Source organism: Engystomops pustulosus, unplaced genomic scaffold, assembly GCF_040894005.1.
Source record: "Engystomops pustulosus unplaced genomic scaffold, aEngPut4.maternal MAT_SCAFFOLD_195, whole genome shotgun sequence".
Taxonomy (NCBI): domain Eukaryota; kingdom Metazoa; phylum Chordata; class Amphibia; order Anura; family Leptodactylidae; genus Engystomops; species Engystomops pustulosus.
The window spans coordinates 291-22,053 of record NW_027285075.1 but is presented as its reverse complement, the minus strand read 5'-3'; the positions used below and the strand labels follow the sequence as shown (position 1 = coordinate 22,053).

At 52.3% G+C, this 21,763-nt stretch overlaps 2 protein-coding genes across 3 annotated transcripts in view; both read right to left on the bottom strand.

Annotated features, from left to right (window-relative positions):
• Nucleotides 1-5,893, bottom strand: part of LOC140108908 (retinol dehydrogenase 12-like) — a 40,433-nt gene extending 34,540 nt beyond the window's left edge. The window contains exon 1 of the mRNA XM_072131992.1: nucleotides 5,682-5,893. Within this exon, the coding sequence (XP_071988093.1) occupies nucleotides 5,682-5,838 (157 nt within the window). The 5' untranslated portion in view covers nucleotides 5,839-5,893. The remainder of the gene's footprint in view (nucleotides 1-5,681) is intronic.
• A 5,676-nt stretch (nucleotides 5,894-11,569) lies between these two features.
• CUNH2orf81 (chromosome unknown C2orf81 homolog) lies at nucleotides 11,570-15,028 on the bottom strand. Of its 2 annotated transcripts, none has more exons than XM_072131995.1 (3): nucleotides 14,768-15,028; nucleotides 14,140-14,346; nucleotides 11,570-14,055 (listed from the first exon to the last, which is right to left on the bottom strand). In XM_072131995.1, exons 1-3 carry the CDS (start codon nucleotides 14,990-14,992, stop codon nucleotides 13,159-13,161), a joined length of 1,329 nt encoding a protein of 442 aa, XP_071988096.1. In that variant the 5' UTR covers nucleotides 14,993-15,028; the 3' UTR covers nucleotides 11,570-13,158. The 2 variants fall into 2 exon arrangements, with proteins under 2 accessions (XP_071988096.1, XP_071988097.1); XM_072131996.1 differs by having other exon boundaries at nucleotides 11,570-14,052.
• Nucleotides 15,029-21,763: the final 6,735 nt, after the last annotated feature.

Below are 21,763 nucleotides of genomic sequence, written 5' to 3'. Positions count from 1 at the left end.
ACTGCAGCAGCATACTTGTCAGAATATTACACTGCAATGTATAACTGCAGCAGCATACTTGTCAGAATATTATACTGCAATGTATAACTGCAGCAGCATACTTGTCAGAATATTATACTGCAATGTATAACTGCAGCAGCATACTTGTCAGAATATTATACTGCAATGTATAACTGCAGTCTCATACTTGTCAGAATATTATACTGCAATGTATAACTGCAGCAGCATACTTGTCAGAATATTATACTGCAATGTGTAACTGCAGCAGCATACTTGTCAGAATATTATACTGCAATGTATAACTGCAGCAGCATACTTGTCAGAATATTATACCGCAATGTATAACTGCAGCAGCATACTTGTCAGAATATTATACTGCAATGTATAACGGCAGCAGCATACTTGTTAGAATATTATACTGCAATGTGTAACAGCAGTCTCATACTATGATGCTAAGCAAACAATCAATGAATGTAAGCGCATTTAACCACTAAATTTATGCCCAGAGAAGACAAGAGACCAGGCCCCCATTCAGCTCGTAAAACAATTATTCTAGGAGACGTTACACATGTGGGGAAGAGATGGACATTAAATCAAAGGATCAAATGTTAGAGAAAGAAACGGACACCTACAATACAAAGGTAATTACCAGATGTATAATATTCCAGAGGCTGAGACTGAACTGAAAAGCCTCTCCCCAGCCTCTTCCAATGCTCAGGGGCTCCTGTCCAGGTGCTGGTGTCCTATCAACAGATCAGCCACAGAACCGCTGCATACTGCAGCATAGACTTACCGGTAACACCCATGATCCGTCGCCATGACAGCCTTGGGTCTCCTGAAGACCCTAGGCTGCTTGTCTTCACCCATTCATTACAATGTGCTATCAGCTATCAGCACATTGTAATGAATGAGGGACATCCCCATATACTATAGTATGGCAGTACATGATAGGATCATACAGACAACCTAGGGTTAAAGTACTGAAAAATAGTAAAAAGAAAAATAGAAAAAAAGTTTTAAAAAAAAATTATTATAAAAAAACCTAAAAATTCAAATTCCCCCCTTTCCTTAGAACTGATATAAATATGAATAAAAAATCATAAACACAAATGCCAGATCTATCAAAATATAATAATGTTTTTTCACTGCGTTTAACCCCGTAACGGAAAATAGCGCCCAAAGTCGAAAATGGCCCTTTTTTTGCTATTTTGAAAAATAAAAAAAAATCTATAAAAAGTGACCAAAAGGTCGTACAGTCCTAAAATTGATATAATTGAAAACATCAACAAAAGTCGTACAAAATGACCCCACCCACAGCTCCGTACAACGAAGTATGAAAAAGTTATTAGCGCCAGAAGATGGCAAAATCCCCCAAAAGTTTTTTAAATGTATGAAAACATTATAAAACCTATAAATGTGTTATCCCCGTGATCGCACCGACCCATAGAATAAAGCAGACCTGTAATATCCAAGCCCACAAGAAAACGGAGCAAATGCGTGTTTCATCATTTTCACTGCATTTGGAATTTTTTTCCCGCTTCCCAGTACACGGCGCAGAATATTTAATACCATCACTATGAAGTGCGATGTGTTACGCAGAAAACAAGCCCCCGCTCAGCCCTGCACATGGAAAATAAAACAGTTCTAGATTTGTGAAGGTGCGGAGTGATAAATGGAAATGAAAAAACAGGAAAGGGCCCGGTCACTAAGGGGTTAAGAGCCTCAGGTGTCCAGTTCTGCCTCCAGCCCAATTACAGATAAATGGCCCCCGGCGCCTTCAGCGGGTCCTGGAGCTGCAGCTGGGGAAGGTGCAAGGAGTCTGGGGCCATCGTAACAGTGAGAATCAGTGAGTAGAATCTGCGGAAGGTTATTATTATTGTTGTTATTTATTGTTATTGTTATTTGTTATTGTTGATTATTATTGTTGTTATGATTATTATTGGTGTTTGTGTTTTGGAGTTTCCATGTGACGTGTGGATTTCTAGCCATGTGCATAAAGATTAAATTTTTTTGTTGTTGTTTAATCACATTTTTTTACTGGGGCTCATTCACTAAGCTCCGTGCGCCAGTTTTCTGTTGGACTTTGCACCTTGTGTCTAGTGTAAACTGCTTGTACGTGTATATAAGAAGCGTCGCCCGCAACCGTTTTGTAGCGCAGCTGCATTGTTCCTGCCGCCACTAATGTCAGCACTGCAGGGGGGTCTGGTGCTCAGGCCCACCGTGCGCCACATTTATAATGCAGAGTCTGACAGAAATGTGTCACACGCCCCATGTTACAGGTGCACCAGAAAAAAAGTGTTTTACTCTGTCGTGGCACTGCAGGGGGCGCCAGATGCATGAAGATCCTGAATCTGTCGCCCCCTGCAGGCATCGCATGTCCTGGTGACCCACACGCTGCCTTCAGGATAGGAGTGAGCGCCGGAGCAGCTCAGAGCCGCCGGGCAGTGATACAAGAAAATGTTATTTTCGGTAGTCAATCAGTGTCATAGACGCTTGTAGCAGCGTTATTGCGACCTGTGACCCAATGTCTTCTCTATGGCTGGATTCATGATTGTGTACAGCTCCCATTGGTGAAGGTTGGAGGTCTCCAGGCACACACGGCTCGCTGGTGGTCACCTCCAGGGGTCTTCTCCATGGCTGGGTTTATGATTGTGTAAGCTCCCATTGGTGAAGGTTGGAGGTCTCCATGCACACACGGCTCGCTGGTGGTCACCTCCAGGGGTCTTCTCTATGGCTGGATTCATGATTGTGTACAACTCCCATTGGTGAAGGTTGGAGGTCTCCATGCACACACACGGCTCGCTGGTGGTCACCTCCAGGGGTCTTCTCCATGGCTGGGTTTATGATTGTGTAAGCTCCCATAGGTGAAGGTTGGAGGTCTCCATGCACACACGGCTCGCTGGTGGTCACCTCCAGGGGTCTTCTCCATGGCTGGATTTATGATTGTGTACAACTCCCATTGGTGAAGGTTGGAGGTCTCCATGCACACACGGCTCGCTGGTGGTCACCTCCAGGGGTCTTCTCCATGGCTGGATTTATGATTGTGTAAGCTCCCATAGGTGAAGGTTGGAGGTCTCCATGCACACACGGCTCGCTGGTGGTCACCTCCAGGGGTCTTCATGGCTGGATTTATGATTGTGTACAGCTCCCATAGGTGAAGGTTGGAGGTCTCCATGCACACACGGCTCGCTGGTGGTCACCTCCAGGGGTCTTCTTCATGGCTGGATTTATGATTGTGTACAGCTCCCATAGGTGAAGGTTGGAGGTCTCCATGCACACTCAGTCCTCCCGGCTCGCTGGTGGTCACCTCCAGGGGTCTTCTCTATGGCTGGATTCATGATTGTGTAAGCTCCCATAGGTGAAGGTTGGAGGTCTCTATGCACACACGGCTCGCTGGTGGTCACCTCCAGGGGTCTTCTCCATGGCTGGATTTATGATTGTGTACAGCTCCCATAGGTGAAGGTTGGAGTTCTCCATGCACACTCAGTCCTCCCGGCTCGCTGGTGGTCACCTACAGGGGTCTTCTCCATGGCTGGATTTATGATTGTGTACAGCTCCCATAGGTGAAGGTTGGAGGTCTCCATGCACACACGGCTCGCTGGTGGTCACCTCCAGGGGTCTTCTCCATGGCTGGATTTATGATTGTGTACAGCTCCCATAGGTGAAGGTTGGAGGTCTCCATGCACACTCAGTCCTCCCGGCTCGCTGGTGGTCACCTCCAGGGGTCTTCTCTATGGCTGGATTTATGATTGTGTACAGCTCCCATAGGTGAAGGTTGGAGGTCTCCATGCACACACACGGCTCGCTGGTGGTCACCTCCAGGGGTCTTCTCCATGGCTGGATTCATGATTGTGTACAGCTCCCATTGGTGAAGGTTGGAGGTCTCCATGCACACTCAGTCCTCCCGGCTCGCTGGTGGTCACCTCCAGGGGTCTTCTCCATGGCTGGATTCATGATTGTCTGAATGTTCTCCAGACTCGTGCAGTGGTGTCCATGTCCACTGAGGGTCCTTCTCGGTGGTGACTTGTCTGATCTATTGTGTTATTCAGGTGTCTTCCCTACAGCTGAATTCCCTGGTTAGACGCCTCTATACACACCAGATGCTCTACCACTTCCATGCGTGGGGTCCCATTGTCACCTCTGCTCTGACAGCAGCGTTATCTTATCTTCTCACAGCCTTCATCTTCTCACAGGACCTTGGAGGTTCCCTTATCTCTGTTGTCTCAGCCTGAGGGTTATTGACCTCGGGTCTCTGCACTGTGGGATCCTTCTCCTGGGATTGCTGAGCAATGATATCAGTCAGAGGAGAAGTGTGAACATGGGGCAAGAGGGTCTGATGGGAGAGGTATAGGGCATCCGCGTACAGCACTATTACTAGGACCCCCTCCTCACTGGACTCCAGGTGACGGGATCCGACCCCCCCCCCCCCCCGCTTATTCCTCGCTGGGCAGCGGGACCAGCGGGATATTTTTTTTTTAAATGCGGTGGTTTTTCCGAATCCGTCGGGTTTTCGTTCGGCCATGGCCCCCGATTTCCGTTGCGTGCATGCCGACACCGATGCGCCACAATCTGATCGTGTGCGCCAAAATCCCGGGGCAATTCAGAGAGAATCGGCGGATATCGGAAATATTCGGGTAAAACGCGAATCGGGCCCTTAGTAAATGACCCCCATTATTTCAGAAGCCGTCAGTCCCGTCCTTACCCATTCCCCAGACGTGCATTGTCCGACCGGAATGCGCTCAGTCCAAATCAGTCGGATAGTCCTACCCGCCCCAATTTCTGTTGCATGAAAGCGGCGCCAAAATCCGATCATGTGACACAATCCCTTGTTAAATCCCTGTCCCAGCGCCGCAAATACCAGAAAACCTTGGAAAATCCCACAAAAGTGCGTCCGTGGACCCTTCGTAAATAAGCCCCATAGTGTTGTGCTATGTAATGTGCGCCACCACGTGCTGACCCTGGCCCATTATTCCTCTTAGAGACCAGGAGTCGGCACTTTGCCCCAGTCACTATCTCCTTGCACTTTGACCTCCTGTCAGGTCCTCCTCTAGAGGTCGTCCTCTGTGTACAGGGACATCTGTGGATTATCAGGGAGGTCGCTTTCCTTACATCGTGCCCCTCACCCCGCAGTCTCACACGTTCCTCCTCCGCTTCCTCTATATCCTGCAGATCATACAGGAAGGGACCTTACAGACCGCAGCCAGTGTCATGTCCCTGGAGAGATGTGCGATCAGACCTCTGTGTATGTTATTAGTAGCAGCAGGACTGTGATCTATGGATTCTGGGCAGTTATTTGGGGTGCTGGACACGGCCCCCAGTACAATCCCAGAGAATAAATATTTCACAGTCCTGCTGCTACTAAACACATGCACAGCGGTATGATTACACATCTCACCAGGGACAATGCATCACACTGGATGACGTCTGTGCTGACAGGTTCCCTCTCTGTGATGGAGCAGGACACCACCTCGCCATCAGTCCTTATAGAAATCTACATGGTCATTTACCTTCATTTTTTTTCTCATATTTTTATGACTTTTTCTGCGCATTTGCGTATAATCCGCAAAAATGTGCAACTTTCTCAGCTGCCGAGCAAATCCACCCCCTCTAAAATAAACCAAATAGCCCAAAACCCAAAGGAAAAAGTAGACATGCGCAGAGTCCCAGGCGTGGGTGCTCACCAGTGTTGGCGCCGGTCACTATGGCGGTCTTCCCGGTCAGGTCGGCGCGGCACTTTCGAGCCTCCCAGCTCCCCTTCCTCTGCAGACGCAGCACCACAGCCAGGACCACAGAGCACAAGAACCAGAGCGGGTGACTGAGGAAGGACGGGAGCTCCATGACAGCTGCGAGTAGAGTGCAGGAAATAGTGCAGCGCACCCTCACTACTATAGTGCCCGAGCCTACGCCAGGTCCTAGAGCCTACCCTCTATTACATATTAACAAACCTTACCCTCCCCACTGTCTACAACCAGAAACCTCTGCACAATGCTCAGGTCTCTGTCCTCACAGGGTCAGGATCTGTGCTGGCTATGATAGAAAGGTGTCAGGACACACAGGACATGGCAGCTCGCTGTGTATGGGGGGTGTAGTCACAGAGGGGTCAGAGCGCCCATGCTGACCCCTGACCACTGCTGGCTATGATAGAAAGGTGTCAGGACACACAGGACATGGCAGCTCGCTGTGTATGGGGGGTGTAGTCACAGAGAGGTCAGACCGCCCATGCTGACCCCTGACCACTGCTGGCTATGATAGAAAGGTGTCAGGACACACAGGACATGGCAGCTCGCTGTGTATGGGGGTGTAGTCACAGAGGGGTCAGAGCACCCATGCTGACCCCTGACCCCTGCTGGCTATGATAGAAAGGTGTCAGGACACAGGACATGGCAGCTCCCTGTGTATGGGGGGTGTAGTCACAGAGGGGTAAGAGCGCCCATGCTGACCCCTGACTACTGCTGGCTATGATAGAAAGGTGTCAGGACACAGGACATGGCAGCTCGCTGTGTATGGGGGGTGTAGTCACAGAGGGGTCAGAGCACCCATGCTGACCCCTGACCACTGCTGGCTATGATAGAAAGGTGTCAGGACACAGGACATGGCAGCTCCCTGTGTATGGGGGTGTAGTCACAGAGGGGTCAGAGCGCCCATGCTGACCCCTGACCACTGCTGGTTATGATAGAAAGGTGTCAGGACACCCAATTGAACCTCACATTTACCAGGGCAGGCACTCTTCCCATTTTATTCTAGACGACCCATCGTGAGACGGATTATGTGTCTAACTCAAGCCCTTTGGTAATAGGAGGATTACTTGGAGACGTGCACATGCCCTCAGGTAAACATGTGATTAGATGATGAAAAAACAAGATTAAATAACCAGAAGGGCTTGAGGAGAATCCTACGATAATAATCCCACTTTTTTCATGGCACATGGGGTATAATATCAGGTCAGTAACAACTTTCTGATTTGTTTTTAAAAGTTTTAACAAAATCAGTCTGTATATTGTGATGCTATTTTAGCTCCGCCTTTGTGGGAGTCACTGGCAGATGCATTCGCATATAAGAAGCAGACCTGCGGGTGGTTAAAGCGTTGGGCAGCTCGCTGTGCATGGTGGGTGTAGCCACAGAGGTAAGAGCACCCATGCTGACCCCTGACCACTGCTGGCTATGACAGAAAGGTGTCAGGACACACAGGACATGGCAGCTCGCTGTGTATGGGGGGTGTAGTCACAGAGGGGTCAGAGCTCCCATGCTGACCCCTGACCACTGCTGGCTATGATAGAAAGGTGTCAGGACACAGGACATGGCAGCTCGCTGTATATGGGGGGTGTAGTCAGAGAGGGGTCAGAGCGCCCATGCTGACCCCTGACCACTGCTGGCTATGGTAGAAAGGTGTCAGGACACACAGGACATGGCAGCTCGCTGTGTATGGGGGTGTAGGCACAGAGGGGTCAGAGCGCCCATGCTGACCCCTAACCACTGCTGGCTATGATAGAAAGGTGTCAGGACACAGGACATGGCAGCTCGCTATGTATGGGGGGTGTAGTCACAGAGGGGTCAGAGCGCCCATGCTGACCCCTGACCACTGCTGGCTATGATAGAAAGGTGTCAGGACACACAGGACATGGCAGCTCGCTGTGTATGGGGGGTGTAGTCACAGAGAGGTCAGACCGCCCATGCTGACCCCTGACCACTGCTGGCTATGATAGAAAGGTGTCAGGACACCCAATTGAACCTCACATTTACCAGGGCAGGCACTCTTCCCATTTTATTCTAGACGACCCATCGTGAGACGGATTATGTGTCTAACTCAAGCCCTTTGGTAATAGGAGGATTACTTGGAGACGTGCACATGCCCTCAGGTAAACATGTGATTAGATGATGAAAAAACAAGATTAAATAACCAGAAGGGCTTGAGGAGAATCCTACGATAATAATCCCACATTTTTCATGGCACATGGGGTATAATATCAGGTCAGTAACAACTTTCTGATTTGTTTTTAAAAGTTTTAACAAAATCAGTCTGTATATTGTGATGCTATTTTAGCTCCGCCTTTGTGGGAGTCACTGGCAGATGCATTCGCATATAAGAAGCAGACCTGCGGGTGGTTAAAGCGTTGGGCAGCTCGCTGTGCATGGTGGGTGTAGCCACAGAGGTAAGAGCACCCATGCTGACCCCTGACCACTGCTGGCTATGACAGAAAGGTGTCAGGACACACAGGACATGGCAGCTCGCTGTGTATGGGGGGTGTAGTCACAGGGGGGTCAGAGCGCCCATGCTGACCCCTGACCACTGCTGGCTATGATAGAAAGGTGTCAGGACACAGGACATGGCAGCTCGCTGTGTATGGTGGGTGTAGTCACAGAGAGGTCAGAGCGCCCATGCTGACCCCTGACCACTGCCGGCTATGATAGAAAGGTGTCAGGACACACAGGACATGGCAGCTCGCTGTGTATGGGGGGTGTAGTCACAGATGGGTCAGAGCACCCATGCTGACCCCTGACCACTGCTGGCTATGATAGAAAGGTGTCAGGACACACAGGACATGGCAGCTTGCTGTGTATGGGGGTTGTAGTCACAGAGGGGTCAGAGCGCCCATGCTGACCCCTGACCACTGCTGGCTATGATAGAAAGGTGTCAGGACACACAGGACATGGCAGCTCGCTGTGTATGGGGGGTGTAGTCACAGAGAGGTCAGAGCACCCATGCTGACCCCTGACCACTGCTGGCTATGATAGAAAGGTGTCAGGACACACAGGACATGGCAGCTTGCTGTGTATGGGGGTTGTAGTCACAGAGGGGTCAGAGCGCCCATGCTGACCCCTGACCACTGCTGGCTATGATAGAAAGGTGTCAGGACACACAGGACATGGCAGCTCGCTGTGTATGGGGGGTGTAGTCACAGAGGGGTCAGAGCGCCCATGCTGACCCCTGACCACTGCTGGCTATGATAGAAAGGTGTCAGGACACAGGACATGGCAGCTCGCTGTGTATGGGGGGATGTAGTCAGAGGGGTCAGAGCGCCCATGCTGCCCCCTGACCACTGCTGGCTATGATAGAAAGGTGTCAGGACACTGGACATGGCAGCTCGCTGTGTATGGGAGGTGTAGTCACAGAGGGGTCAGAGCACCCATGCTGACCCCTGACCACTGCTGGCTATGATAGAAAGGTGTCAGGACACACAGGACATGGCAGCTCGCTGTGTTTGGGGGGTGTAGTCACAGAGGGGTCAGAGCACCCATGCTGACCCCTGACCTGAGGAGCCTGCAGTTTCTGAAGCTGCCGGTGGGTATCCCCAGCTGGCTGTTATTTCTTCTCACCCGGATCTTGTTCTTCTCCCAGATCTTGCACTCTCAGACACTGATGCAGAGTAACCCCTGATGGGCTGTAGCCCTTAACAGGTACTGTACATTGTAAATATATGTGGATATGCTGCTAAATCCCAGTTGGTCTGTGCTCTCATACCCTCTGACCCAGAGACTATGCTGACTCTCCCCCTATTTATTTATTGTTCAGTCAAGAGACTTTCCTTGAAATGTAATCCATTTATATGTGCTATGTTAGCACCAATCTGAAGCAGAGATCTCCACAAAGGACTCTGTCCCTCCACTGAAGAGGAGACGCTTTGTTTTACAATTCTTTCCCATAACAAGGGCTGCACCCAGACTATGGACTTTTTCTGGAAGCCGTCTGAGAGACTCGTAGCCATCCTGTGCAAGAAAGAAATCGCCATTTTCATATGTATGCTATTTATGCCTTTCTTTACAGGGAATGGACATTATGCATTTTGATTCTCTCCTGCTACCTGAGCAGGTAATCCTATGTAATGTTAAATTCATGTACCCATTGGGCTCCCAAAGCCAGATATCCTATGTTTGCACCACTGTCATAGTACTGTCAGTGAGTTTGCAGCTAACATTTTCATAGGCTTTGCAGGACTGTAGTTGAGGCTGTATCTTTATATGCAAATCCTGACCGCAGGCTTACACCTAGAATTGGAACTCAGTACTGTATGAGATCTGTAAACTCCGGGTCCTTAGTGGACCGTGGTGTTCACATAGAAGCACCTACATGTCATACACTCAGGGTAAGACCGTCAGACGCCAGGTAAATTGTTAATGTATTGTATGCACTAAATATACGGTTATGTGTATTAGACTTGTCGCCAAGGACGAAGTGTTTGAGAACAAATTGTCAGGCCTTGGTGCAAGGACAAGACACCACACCTTTCCCTCACAAACAGTTGGTTTAATTGCGTTAGCTATCATATATCTTCATTGTATTTTGTGTACCCAGCCTGACACCAACCCAGGTACCTATAGCCAGGACCATGGGTGGTTTGTCCCCTACACTGCACATAGCCAGCACTTCCTAGCAAGTGCAACCTTTGCCATCTGCCGCTGGTCACCAATGGTAATCCTATACCCATCTGGTCCATAGCCGAGCCGTCGGCTGCACTCTCAATTACCTAAGGGGTATGCAACACCCCTGCCAATGTATAGGAAAGGGGGTGCTTGCAAATAAGGCCCTCTGCCTGTAGGACCCCTCTAGGGGAGTCTGATCAACTCACCTTTAGGGTAATGCAGTCAATTAAGGTAATTAGTTGCTGTAGATTCTGCCTGTACAGGCAAGGGTTAAGTTTACTAAAGTTATTGTTTATTTTTTAATTTGTATTCCTTCATGTGAACTGGAGTGTGATTGGAGAGTGAGCCACCACCTGACCAGAGTTTAACAAAACCCCTGGAGAGGAAGGGGCAAATCTCTCTGGCCAGCCACCTCTCACCAGAGAGGTCAGCCTATTGGAACCCATCTCTTTTACCAGAGACCTCTCTTGGAGCACATACTCTGACCACTGGCCTCCTAGGCCTCAGCACTTCTTCTAGAACACCACTAGACACATAGAACACCCAGGACAAGGGCTGCAGCATTCTCATCTGTACACAGCCCCATCCCAGCCTGTATCTACTACCAGGCTGGTGAATCTACTCCTGAGGATCACTCTCTATGACCACTCCAGTAATCAGGAATCTCCAACAATCCGGCATCTGTTCTAAGATTGTTTAGGCGCGTTGCCTGCAATTGATCCAATAAAGAACCGTGAGTTATTTTACACTACGTTGCCTCTGTCTTTTCCCTGGATACGGCTGTTACCACCACGGGCTCCCCATCCATTACCCAGGGACTCGTCTTACAGACACTCAGGGGTTGCCCCAGGGAGATCCAGTACATCAGCCTCTCCCTCCATATTTCTTGCACACACCACCTGCTGGAGAGCTGCCAGGCTGTAGGACAGTCCTCCGGTCCCCATACCAAGCACCAGGACACTAGCGATGTCACTCCGGTATTCTGGGCCCCGGCTGCCAGGTCCCATGAAAAGGTTAGGGGGATGGGGGATGTTGACCCTACACGCCCCATGCTCCCTCCTATCACACCCTACACGCCCAGGGCTCCCTCCTATTACACCGTACATGTCCTCTCCTCCCACACTCTAAATGCCGCATGCTCTTTATGACAGAACACTCCCTTCCTGACCATGCCCTGTGCTATATTTTGAATAACCAATGTAGCCATAGATGGAGACAAAACCTTTATTAGTTGTGGGGGCACGGGGAGGCGCTGGTTACATGGGAGCGAGGGGCACTGGGAGGCGCTGGGTACATGGGAGCGAGGGGCACTGGGAGGCGCTGGGTACATGGGAGCGAGGGGCACTGGGAGGCGCTGGTTACATGGGAGCGGGGGGCACTGGGAGGCGCTGGTTACATGGGAGCGAGGGGCACTGGGAGGCGCTGGGTACATGGGAGCGAGGGGCACTGGGAGGCGCTGGTTACATGGGAGCGAGGGGCACTGGGAGGCGCTGGTTACATGGGAGAGAGGGGCACGGGGAGGCGCTGGGTACATGGGAGCGAGGGGCACTGGGAGGCGCTGGTTACATGGGAGCGAGGGGCACGGGGAGGCGCTGGTTCATGGGAGCGAGGGGCACTGGGAGGCGCTGGTTACATGGGAGCGGGGGGCACTGGGAGGCGCTGGTTACATGGGAGCGAGGGGCACTGGGAGGCGCTGGGTACATGGGAGCGAGGGGCACTGGGAGGCGCTGGTTACATGGGAGCGAGGGGCACTGGGAGGCGCTGGTTACATGGGAGAGAGGGGCACGGGGAGGCGCTGGGTACATGGGAGCGAGGGGCACTGGGAGGCGCTGGTTACATGGGAGCGGGGGGCACGGGGAGGCGCTGGTTACATGGGAGCGGGGGGCACGGGGAGGCGCTGGTTACATGGGAGCGAGGGGCACGGGGAGGCGCTGGTTACATGGGAGCGAGGGGCACGGGGAGGCGCTGGTTACATGGGAGCGAGGGGCACTGGGAGGCGCTGGTTACATGGGAGCGAGGGGCACGGGGAGGCGCTGGTTACATGGGAGCGAGGGGCACGGGGAGGCGCTGGTTACATGGGAGCGAGGGGCACGGGGAGGCGCTGGTTACATGGGAGCGAGGGGCACGGGGAGGCGCTGGTTACATGGGAGCGAGGGGCACGGGGAGGCGCTGGTTACATGGGAGCGAGGGGCACTGGGAGGCGCTGGTTACATGGGAGAGAGGGGCACGGGGAGGCGCTGGTTACATGGGGGCATGGGGAGGCGCTGGTTACATGGGAGCGAGGGGCACTGGGAGGCGCTGGTTACATGGGAGCGAGGGGCACTGGGAGGCGCTGGTTACATGGGAGTGGGGGGCACTGGGAGGCGCTGGTTACATGGGAGCGGGGGGCACGGGGAGGCGCTGGTTACATGGGAGCATGGGGCACGGGGAGGCGCTGGTTACATGGGAGCGTGGGGCACGGGGAGGCGCTGGGTACATGGGAGCGAGGGGCACGGGGAGGCGCTGGGTACATGGGAGAGGGGGGCACGGGGAGGCGCTGGTTACATGGGAGAGGGGGGCACTGGGAGGCGCTGGGTACATGGGAGAGAGGGGCACGGGGAGGCGCTGGTTACATGGGAGCGGGGGGCACGGGGAGGCGCTGGTTACATGGGAGCGGGGGGCACGGGGAGGCGCTGGTTACATGGGAGCGGGGGGCACGGGGAGGCGCTGGTTACATGGGAGCGGGGGGCACGGGGAGGCGCTGGTTACATGAGTGGCGCCATCTTCTGGGCACCAGGTTACAATGGTGGTGGAGTTGTGTCAATGTGACATGAAGGAGACAAGCGGCTGCACCTGGGGGATGTTGTTCCTGAGAAGCTGCTCCACGCGGAGGTTGGGGTGGGGGATGGCGGCTTGAATGGGCCTTAGTTCCCCCCTCTCCGTTTGGGCACGCTCCCTCTGCTGCAGGCTATACACGGACCCCCGTTCTGTGCTGTCCCCCAGTCTCAGGATCACCCCATGAGTCAGTGGCATGGTGTCTAAATGTATGGCAGCTGGCATGGAGGCCCTGCCTGGAAGGTCCTCTGCTCTGGTGGAGTGCAGGTGAGGGGGATCATTTGAGAAGGAGCAGACCCGTGTCCCTATAACAGGAGACGCCTTTCTTGCCTCCTTGCCCTTTCTGAGATTCTGTCGGTTCCTCCTCCGTGTATCGTTGTCTGTAGATTCCCTGCTGACATCTAGGACCTGTATGCGGGGTCGGACATGATGCTGGGGCAGCCGGGAGATGGCCACCTTGGGCATGGACAGGACATTGCCTGCATCATCATACATGACGTCCTTCTTCTGGGGAGGTCTGCCCAGCTGGATCTTCAGGATGTTGTGTAAGGAGGTGGGGAGGAGGTTCTCGCTTGTCACACCTTCCTCCCTGACCAGCTGCTCCAGGAACATCTCCTTCTCTGTCTCCTCCAGGGACTTTGTGATGTTCTTCAGGCCAGCGGAGGGCAGGGGACCGCGATGGGGACGATATCCAGGCCTGTTCTTTGGAGGAGCAGCAGGAGGAGTTGGCTTTCTGGTTGGCTCAGATGCTCTCTTGGTCTCTGCCTCTGGTGGGGTGGTCTGCTCCTCGGAGGATGCGGGAGGACTCTTCTCAGGCTCCGGGGGTGTTATGTCCTGCAGTGACTCTTCTTCTGGGATGGCAAGGTGTTGGGGTGGTCCCTGCTGGAAGCCAGGGGTGTTATTCTCCTGCAGGGTACAGTGATGAGGAGTGTAGGGGGTACGGGGTGTAGATGTTACTGCACATACCTGAGACTGGCTGGAGCGGGGTGTGAGGACGTGCTGGGTGACTGGCACACACCCCTGTGCCCACGAGTCATGTGGACAAGGTAGTGGTTCTTCTCGCCAGTCCTTCCCTGTATCCAGGTCAACGTCCCCTTCATCTCTGGGAACAAATGTCCACTGTACGATCTGCAGCATGGCGTCTCTGGCCTGACCGACCGTGTACGGGATCAGCTGCAGGGGAATCGGAACATATGATAACCCCTCCTCTATGTATATAATCCCGCCCACTATTCAAATAACCCCTCCTCTATCCATGTAATCCCGCCCAGTATTCAAATAACCCCTCCTCTATCCATATAATCCCGCCCACTATTCAAATAACCCCTCTATCCATATAATCCCGCCCAGTATTCAAATAACCCCTCCCATGATGCATAATGATCCCTCCTCTATCCATGTAATTCCGCCCAGTATTCAAAAAACCCCTCCCATGATGCATAATAACCCCTCCCTCTATCCATGTAATCCCTCCCACTATTCAAATAACCCCTCCCATGATGCATAACCCCTCCCTCTATCCATGTAATCCCTCCCACTAGATGTACATCTCCTCCCATGATGCATCATAACTCCTCCTCCAGCTGACACCCACCTGGCTCTGGAGATGGACCATGAGGCACTCCTCCATGACGCGGTCAATCAGAGAGTCTACAATGTCTCCCACCACATCTTCTCCATCTTCAGCACCTACCATGGTCATCCAGTCGTCCTCGGTGAAGCGCCCCGGTATGATGTCCACACTGACTTGTGGGAGGGGGGCTACAGTCACTGACCGCGACTTGTCACCACGAGACTTAGAGGCGGCTGCACGAGGCATGGCCTACAAGACGAGAGATGGATGCAGCAAGGGCCACCATTGCCTACCTTATACATTACTATAAGGGCCTCCATCACCTACCTTATACATTACTATAAGGGCCACCATCACCTACCTTATACATTACTATAAGGGTCACCATCATCACCTACCTTATACATTACTATAAGGGCCACCATCACCTACCGTATACATTACTATAAGGGTCACCATCATCACCTACCTTATACATTACTATAAGGGCCACCATCATCACCTACCTTATACATTACTATAAGGGCCACCATCATCACCTACCTTATACATTACTATAAGGGCCACCATCATCACCTACCTTATACATTACTATAAGGGTCACCATCATCGCCTACCTTATACATTACTATAAGGGCCACCATCGCCTACCTTATACATTACTATAAGGGCCACCATAATCACCTACCTTATACATTACTATAAGGGCCTCCATCACCTACCTTATACATTACTATAAGGGCCACCATCATCACCTACCTTATACATTACTATAAGGGCCACCATCACCTACCTTATACATTACTATAAGGGCCACCATCACCTACCTTATACATTACTATAAGGGTCACCATCATCGCCTACCTTATACATTACTATAAGGGCCACCATCACCTACCTTATACATTACTATAAGGGCCTCCATCACCTACCTTATACATTACTATAAGGGCCACCATCACCTACCTTATACATTAGTATAAGGGTCACCATCATCGCCTACCTTATACATTACTATAAGGGCCACCATCATCACCTACCTTATACATTACTATAAGGGCCACCATCACCTACCTTATACATTACTATAAGGGCCATCATCACCTACCTTATACATTACTATAAGGGCCACCATCACCTACCTTATACATTACTATAAGGGCCACCATCATCACCTACCTTATACATTACTATAAGGGCCTCCATCACCTACCTTATACATTACTATAAGGGTCACCATCATCGCCTACCTTATACATTACTATAAGGGCCACCATCACCTACCTTATACATTACTATAAGGGCCACCATCATCACCTACCTTATACATTACTATAAGGGCCACCATCACCTACCTTATACATTACTATAAGGGCCTTCATCGCCTACCTTATACATTACTATAAGGGCCACCATCACCTACCTTATACATTACTATAAGGGCCACCATCACCTACCTTATACATTACTATAAGGGCCACCATAATCACCTACCTTATACATTACTATAAGGGCCTCCATCACCTACCTTATACATTACTATAAGGGCCATCATCACCTACCTTATACATTACTATAAGGGCCACCATCATCGCCTACCTTATACATTACTATAAGGGCCGCCATCATCACCTACCTTATACATTACTATAAGGGCCACCATCATCGCCTACCTTATACATTACTATAAGGGCCACCATCATCACCTACCTTATACATTACTATAAGGGCCACCATCACCTACCTTATACATTACTATAAGGGTCACCATCATCGCCTACCTTATACATTACTATAAGGGCCACCATCACCTACCTTATACATTACTATAAGGGCCACCATCACCTACCTTATACATTACTATAAGGGTCACCATCATCGCCTACCTTATACATTACTATAAGGGCCACCATCACCTACCTTATACATTACTATAAGGGCCTCCATCACCTACCTTATACATTACTATAAGGGCCACCATCATCACCTACCTTATACATTACTATAAGGGCCTCCATCACCTACCTTATACATTACTATAAGGGCCACCACCATCACCTACCTTATACATTACTATAAGGGCCTCCATCATCACCTACCTTATACATTACTATAAGGGCCACCATCATCACCTACCTTATACATTACTATAAGGGCCACCATCGCCTACCTTATACATTACTATAAGGGCCACCATCACCTACCTTATACATTACTATAAGGGCCACCTTCATCACCTACCTTATACATTACTATAAGGGCCACCATAATCACCTACCTTATACATTACTATAAGGGCCACCATCACCTACCTTATACATTACTATAAGGGCCACCATCACCTACCTTATACATTACTATAAGGGCCACCATCACCTACCTTATACATTACTATAAGGGTCACCATCATCGCCTACCTTATACATTACTATAAGGGCCACCATCACCTACCTTATACATTACTATAAGGGCCTCCATCACCTACCTTATACATTACTATAAGGGCCACCATCATCACCTACCTTATACATTACTATAAGGGCCACCATCATCACCTACCTTATACATTACTATAAGGGCCACCATCATCACCTACCTTATACATTACTATAAGGGCCACCTTCATCACCTACCTTATACATTACTATAAGGGTCACCATCATCACCTACCTTATACATTACTATAAGGGCCACCATAATCACCTACCTTATACATTACTATAAGGGCCACCATCACCTACCTTATACATTACTATAAGGGCCACCATCACCTACCTTATACATTACTATAAGGGCCACCATCATCACCTACCTTATACATTACTATAAGGGCCACCATCATCACCTACCTTATACATTACTATAAGGGCCACCATCACCTACCTTATACATTACTATAAGGGCCACCATCACCTACCTTATACATTACTATAAGGGCCACCATCATCACCTACCTTATACATTACTATAAGGGCCACCATCACCTACCTTATACATTACTATAAGGGCCACCATCATCACCTACCTTATACATTACTATAAGGGCCACCATCATCACCTACCTTATACATTACTATAAGGGCCACCTTCATCACCTACCTTATACATTACTATAAGGGTCACCATCATCACCTACCTTATACATTACTATAAGGGCCACCATAATCACCTACCTTATACATTACTATAAGGGCCACCATCACCTACCTTATACATTACTATAAGGGCCACCATCACCTACCTTATACATTACTATAAGGGCCACCATCATCACCTACCTTATACATTACTATAAGGGCCACCATCATCACCTACCTTATACATTACTATAAGGGCCACCATCATCACCTACCTTATACATTACTATAAGGGCCACCTTCATCACCTACCTTATACATTACTATAAGGGCCACCATCACCTACCTTATACATTACTATAAGGGCCACCATCACCTACCTTATACATTACTATAAGGGCCACCATCATCACCTACCTTATACATTACTATAAGGGCCACCATAATCACCTACCTTATACATTACTATAAGGGCCACCATCATCACCTACCTTATACATTACTATAAGGGCCACCCGAAAGCACAAACTGGTCCCTTCACAAGGACTGCTCAAGGGGCTATTACTTATACCTCCTCCCAGAGCACCCCCCCCCCTACTCCTCCTCCTCCTGACATGTACCTCCTCCCAGAGTCCCCCCCCCCTACTCCTACTCCTCCTCCTGACATGTACCTCCTCCCAGAGTCCCCCCCCCCCTACTCCTCCTCCTCCTGACATGTACCTCCTCCCAGAGTCCCCCCCCCCCTACTCCTCCTCCTCCTGACATGTACCTCCTCCCAGAGTCCCCCCCCCCCCTACTCCTCCTCCTCCTGACATGTACCTCCTCCCAGAGTCCCCCCCCCCCTACTCCTCCTCCTCCTGACATGTACCTCCTCCCAGAGTCCCCCCCCCCCTACTCCTACTCCTCCTCCTGACATGTACCTCCTCCCAGAGTCCCCCCCCCCTACTCCTCCTCCTCCTGACATGTACCTCCTCCCAGAGTCCCCCCCCCCCTACTCCTCCTCCTCCTGACATGTACCTCCTCCCAGAGTCCCCCCCCCCCCTACTCCTCCTCCTCCTGACATGTACCTCCTCCCAGAGTCCCCCCCCCCCCCTACTCCTACTCCTCCTCCTGACATGTACCTCCTCCCAGAGTCCCCCCCCCCCCTACTCCTCCTCCTCCTGACATGTACCTCCTCCCAGAGTCCCCCCCCCCTACTCCTCCTCCTCCTGACATGTACCTCCTCCCAGAGTCCCCCCCCCCCCCTACTCCTACTCCTCCTCCTGACATGTACCTCCTCCCAGAGTCCCCCCCCCTACTCCTACTCCTCCTCCTGACATGTACCTCCTCCCAGAGTCCCCCCCCCCTACTCCTCCTCCTCCTGACATGTACCTCCTCCAGAGTCCCCTCCCCCCTACTCCTCCTCCTCCTGACATGTACCGCCTCCCAGAGTCACCCCCCCTCCTACTCCTCCTCCTGACATGTACCTCCTCCCAGAGTCCCCCCCCCTACTCCTCCTCCTGACATGTACCTCCTCCCAGAGTCACCCCCCTACTCCTCCTCCTGACATGTACCTCCTCCCAGAGTCACCCCCCCCCCTACTCCTCCTCCTGACATGTACCTCCTCCCAGAGTCCCCCCCCCTACTCCTCCTCCTGACATGTACCTCCTCCCAGAGTCACCCCCCCCTACTCCTCCTCCTCCTGACATGCACCTCCACCCAGAGTCCCCCCCCCTACTCCTCCTCCTGACATGTACCTCCTCCCAGAGCCCCCACCCCCCTACTCCTCCTCCTCCTGACATGTACCTCCTCCCAGAGTCACCCCCCCCTACTCCTCCTCCTGACATGTACCTCCTCCCAGAGTCCCCCCCCCTACTCCTCCTCCTCCTGACATGTACCTCCTCCCAGAGTCCCCCCCCTACTCCTCCTCCTCCTGACATGTACCTCCTCCCAGAGTCACCCCTCCCCCTACTCCTCCTCCTGACATGTACCTCCTCCCAGAGTCCCCCCCCCCTACTCCTCCTCCTGACATGTACCTCCTCCCAGAGTCACCCCCCTCCTACTCCTCCTCCTGACATGTACCTCCTCCCAGAGTCACCCCCCCCTACTCCTCCTCCAGACATGTACCTCCTCCCAGAGTCCCCCCCTACTCCTCCTCCTGACATGTACCTCCTCCCAGAGTCACCCCCCCTACTCCTCCTCCTCCTCCTCCTGACATGTACCTCCTCCCAGAGTCCCCCCCCTACTCCTCCTCCTGACATGTACCTCCTCCCAGAGTCCCCCCCCCCTACTCCTCCTCCTCCTGACATGTACCTCCTCCCAGAGTCACCCCCCCTCCTACTCCTCCTCCTGACATGTACCTCCTCCGAGTCACACCCCCTCCTACTCCTCCTCCTGACATGTACCTCCTCCCAGAGTCACCCCCCCCTACTCCTCCTCCTGACATGTACCTCCTCCCAGAGTCACCCCCCCCTACTCCTCCTCCTCCCAGAGTCACCCCCTACTCCTCCTCCTGACATGTACCTCCTCCCCAGAGTCACCCCCTACTCCTCCTCCTGACATGTACCTCCTCCCAGAGTCACCCCCCCTACTCCTCCTCCTGACATGTACCTCCTCCCAGAGTCACCCCCCCCTACTCCTCCTCCTGACATGTACCTCCTCCCAGAGTCACCCCCCCTACTCCTCCTCCTGACATGTACCTCCTCCCAGAGTCACCCCCCCTACTCCTCCTCCTGACATGTACCTCCTCCCAGAGCCCCCCCCCTACTCCTCCTCCTGACATGTACCTCCTCCCAGAGTCACCCCCCCCTACTCCTCCTCCTGACATGTACCTCCTCCCAGAGTCCCCCCCCCCCCTACTCCTCCTCCTCCTGACATGTACCTCCTCCCAGAGTCACCCCCCTACTCCTCCTCCTGACATGTACCTCCTCCCAGAGTCACCCCCCCCTACTCCTCCTCCTGACATGTACCTCCTCCCAGAGTCCCCCCCCCTACTCCTCCTCCTGACATGTACCTCCTCCCAGAGTCCCCCCCCATACTACTCCTCCTCCTGAAATGTACCTCCTCCCAGAGTCGCCCCCCTACTCCTCCTCCTGACATGTACCTCCTCCCAGAGTCGCCCCCCTACTCCTCCTCCTGACATGTACCTCCTCCCAGAGTCCCCCCCCCTACTCCTCCTCCTGACATGTACCTCCTCCCAGAGTCACCCCCCCACTCCTCCTCCTCCTGACATGTACCTCCTCCCAGAGTCACCCCCCACTCCTCCTCCTCCTGACATGTACCTCCTCCCAGAGTCACCCCCCTACTACTACTCCTCCTCCTCCTGACATGTACCTCCTCCCAGAGTCACCCCCCCCCACTCCTCCTCCTGACATGTACCTCCTCCCAGAGTCACCCCCCCCCTACTCCTCCTCCTGACATGTACCTCCTCCCAGAGTCACCCCCCCCTACTCCTCCTCCTGACATGTACCTCCTCCCAGAGTCCCCCCCCCTACTACTCCTCCTCCTGACATGTACCTCCTCCCAGAGTCCCCCCCCCCCCTACTACTCCTCCTCCTGACATGTACCTCCTCCCAGAGTCACCCCCCCCCTACTCCTCCTCCTGACATGTACCTCCTCCCAGAGTCACCCCCCCCCCTACTCCTCCTCCTGACATGTACCTCCTCCCAGAGTCACCCCCCCCCTACTCCTCCTCCTGACATGTACCTCCTCCCAGAGTCACCCCCCCCCTACTCCTCCTCCTGACATGTACCTCCTCCCAGAGTCACCCCCCCCCCTACTCCTCCTCCTGACATGTACCTCCTCCCAGAGTCACCCCCCCCTACTCCTCCTCCTGACATGTACCTCCTCCCAGAGTCCCCCCCCCCTACTACTCCTCCTCCTGACATGTACCTCCTCCCAGAGTCACCCCCCCTCCTCCTCCTCCTCCTGACATGTACCTCCTCCCAGAGTCACCCCCCCT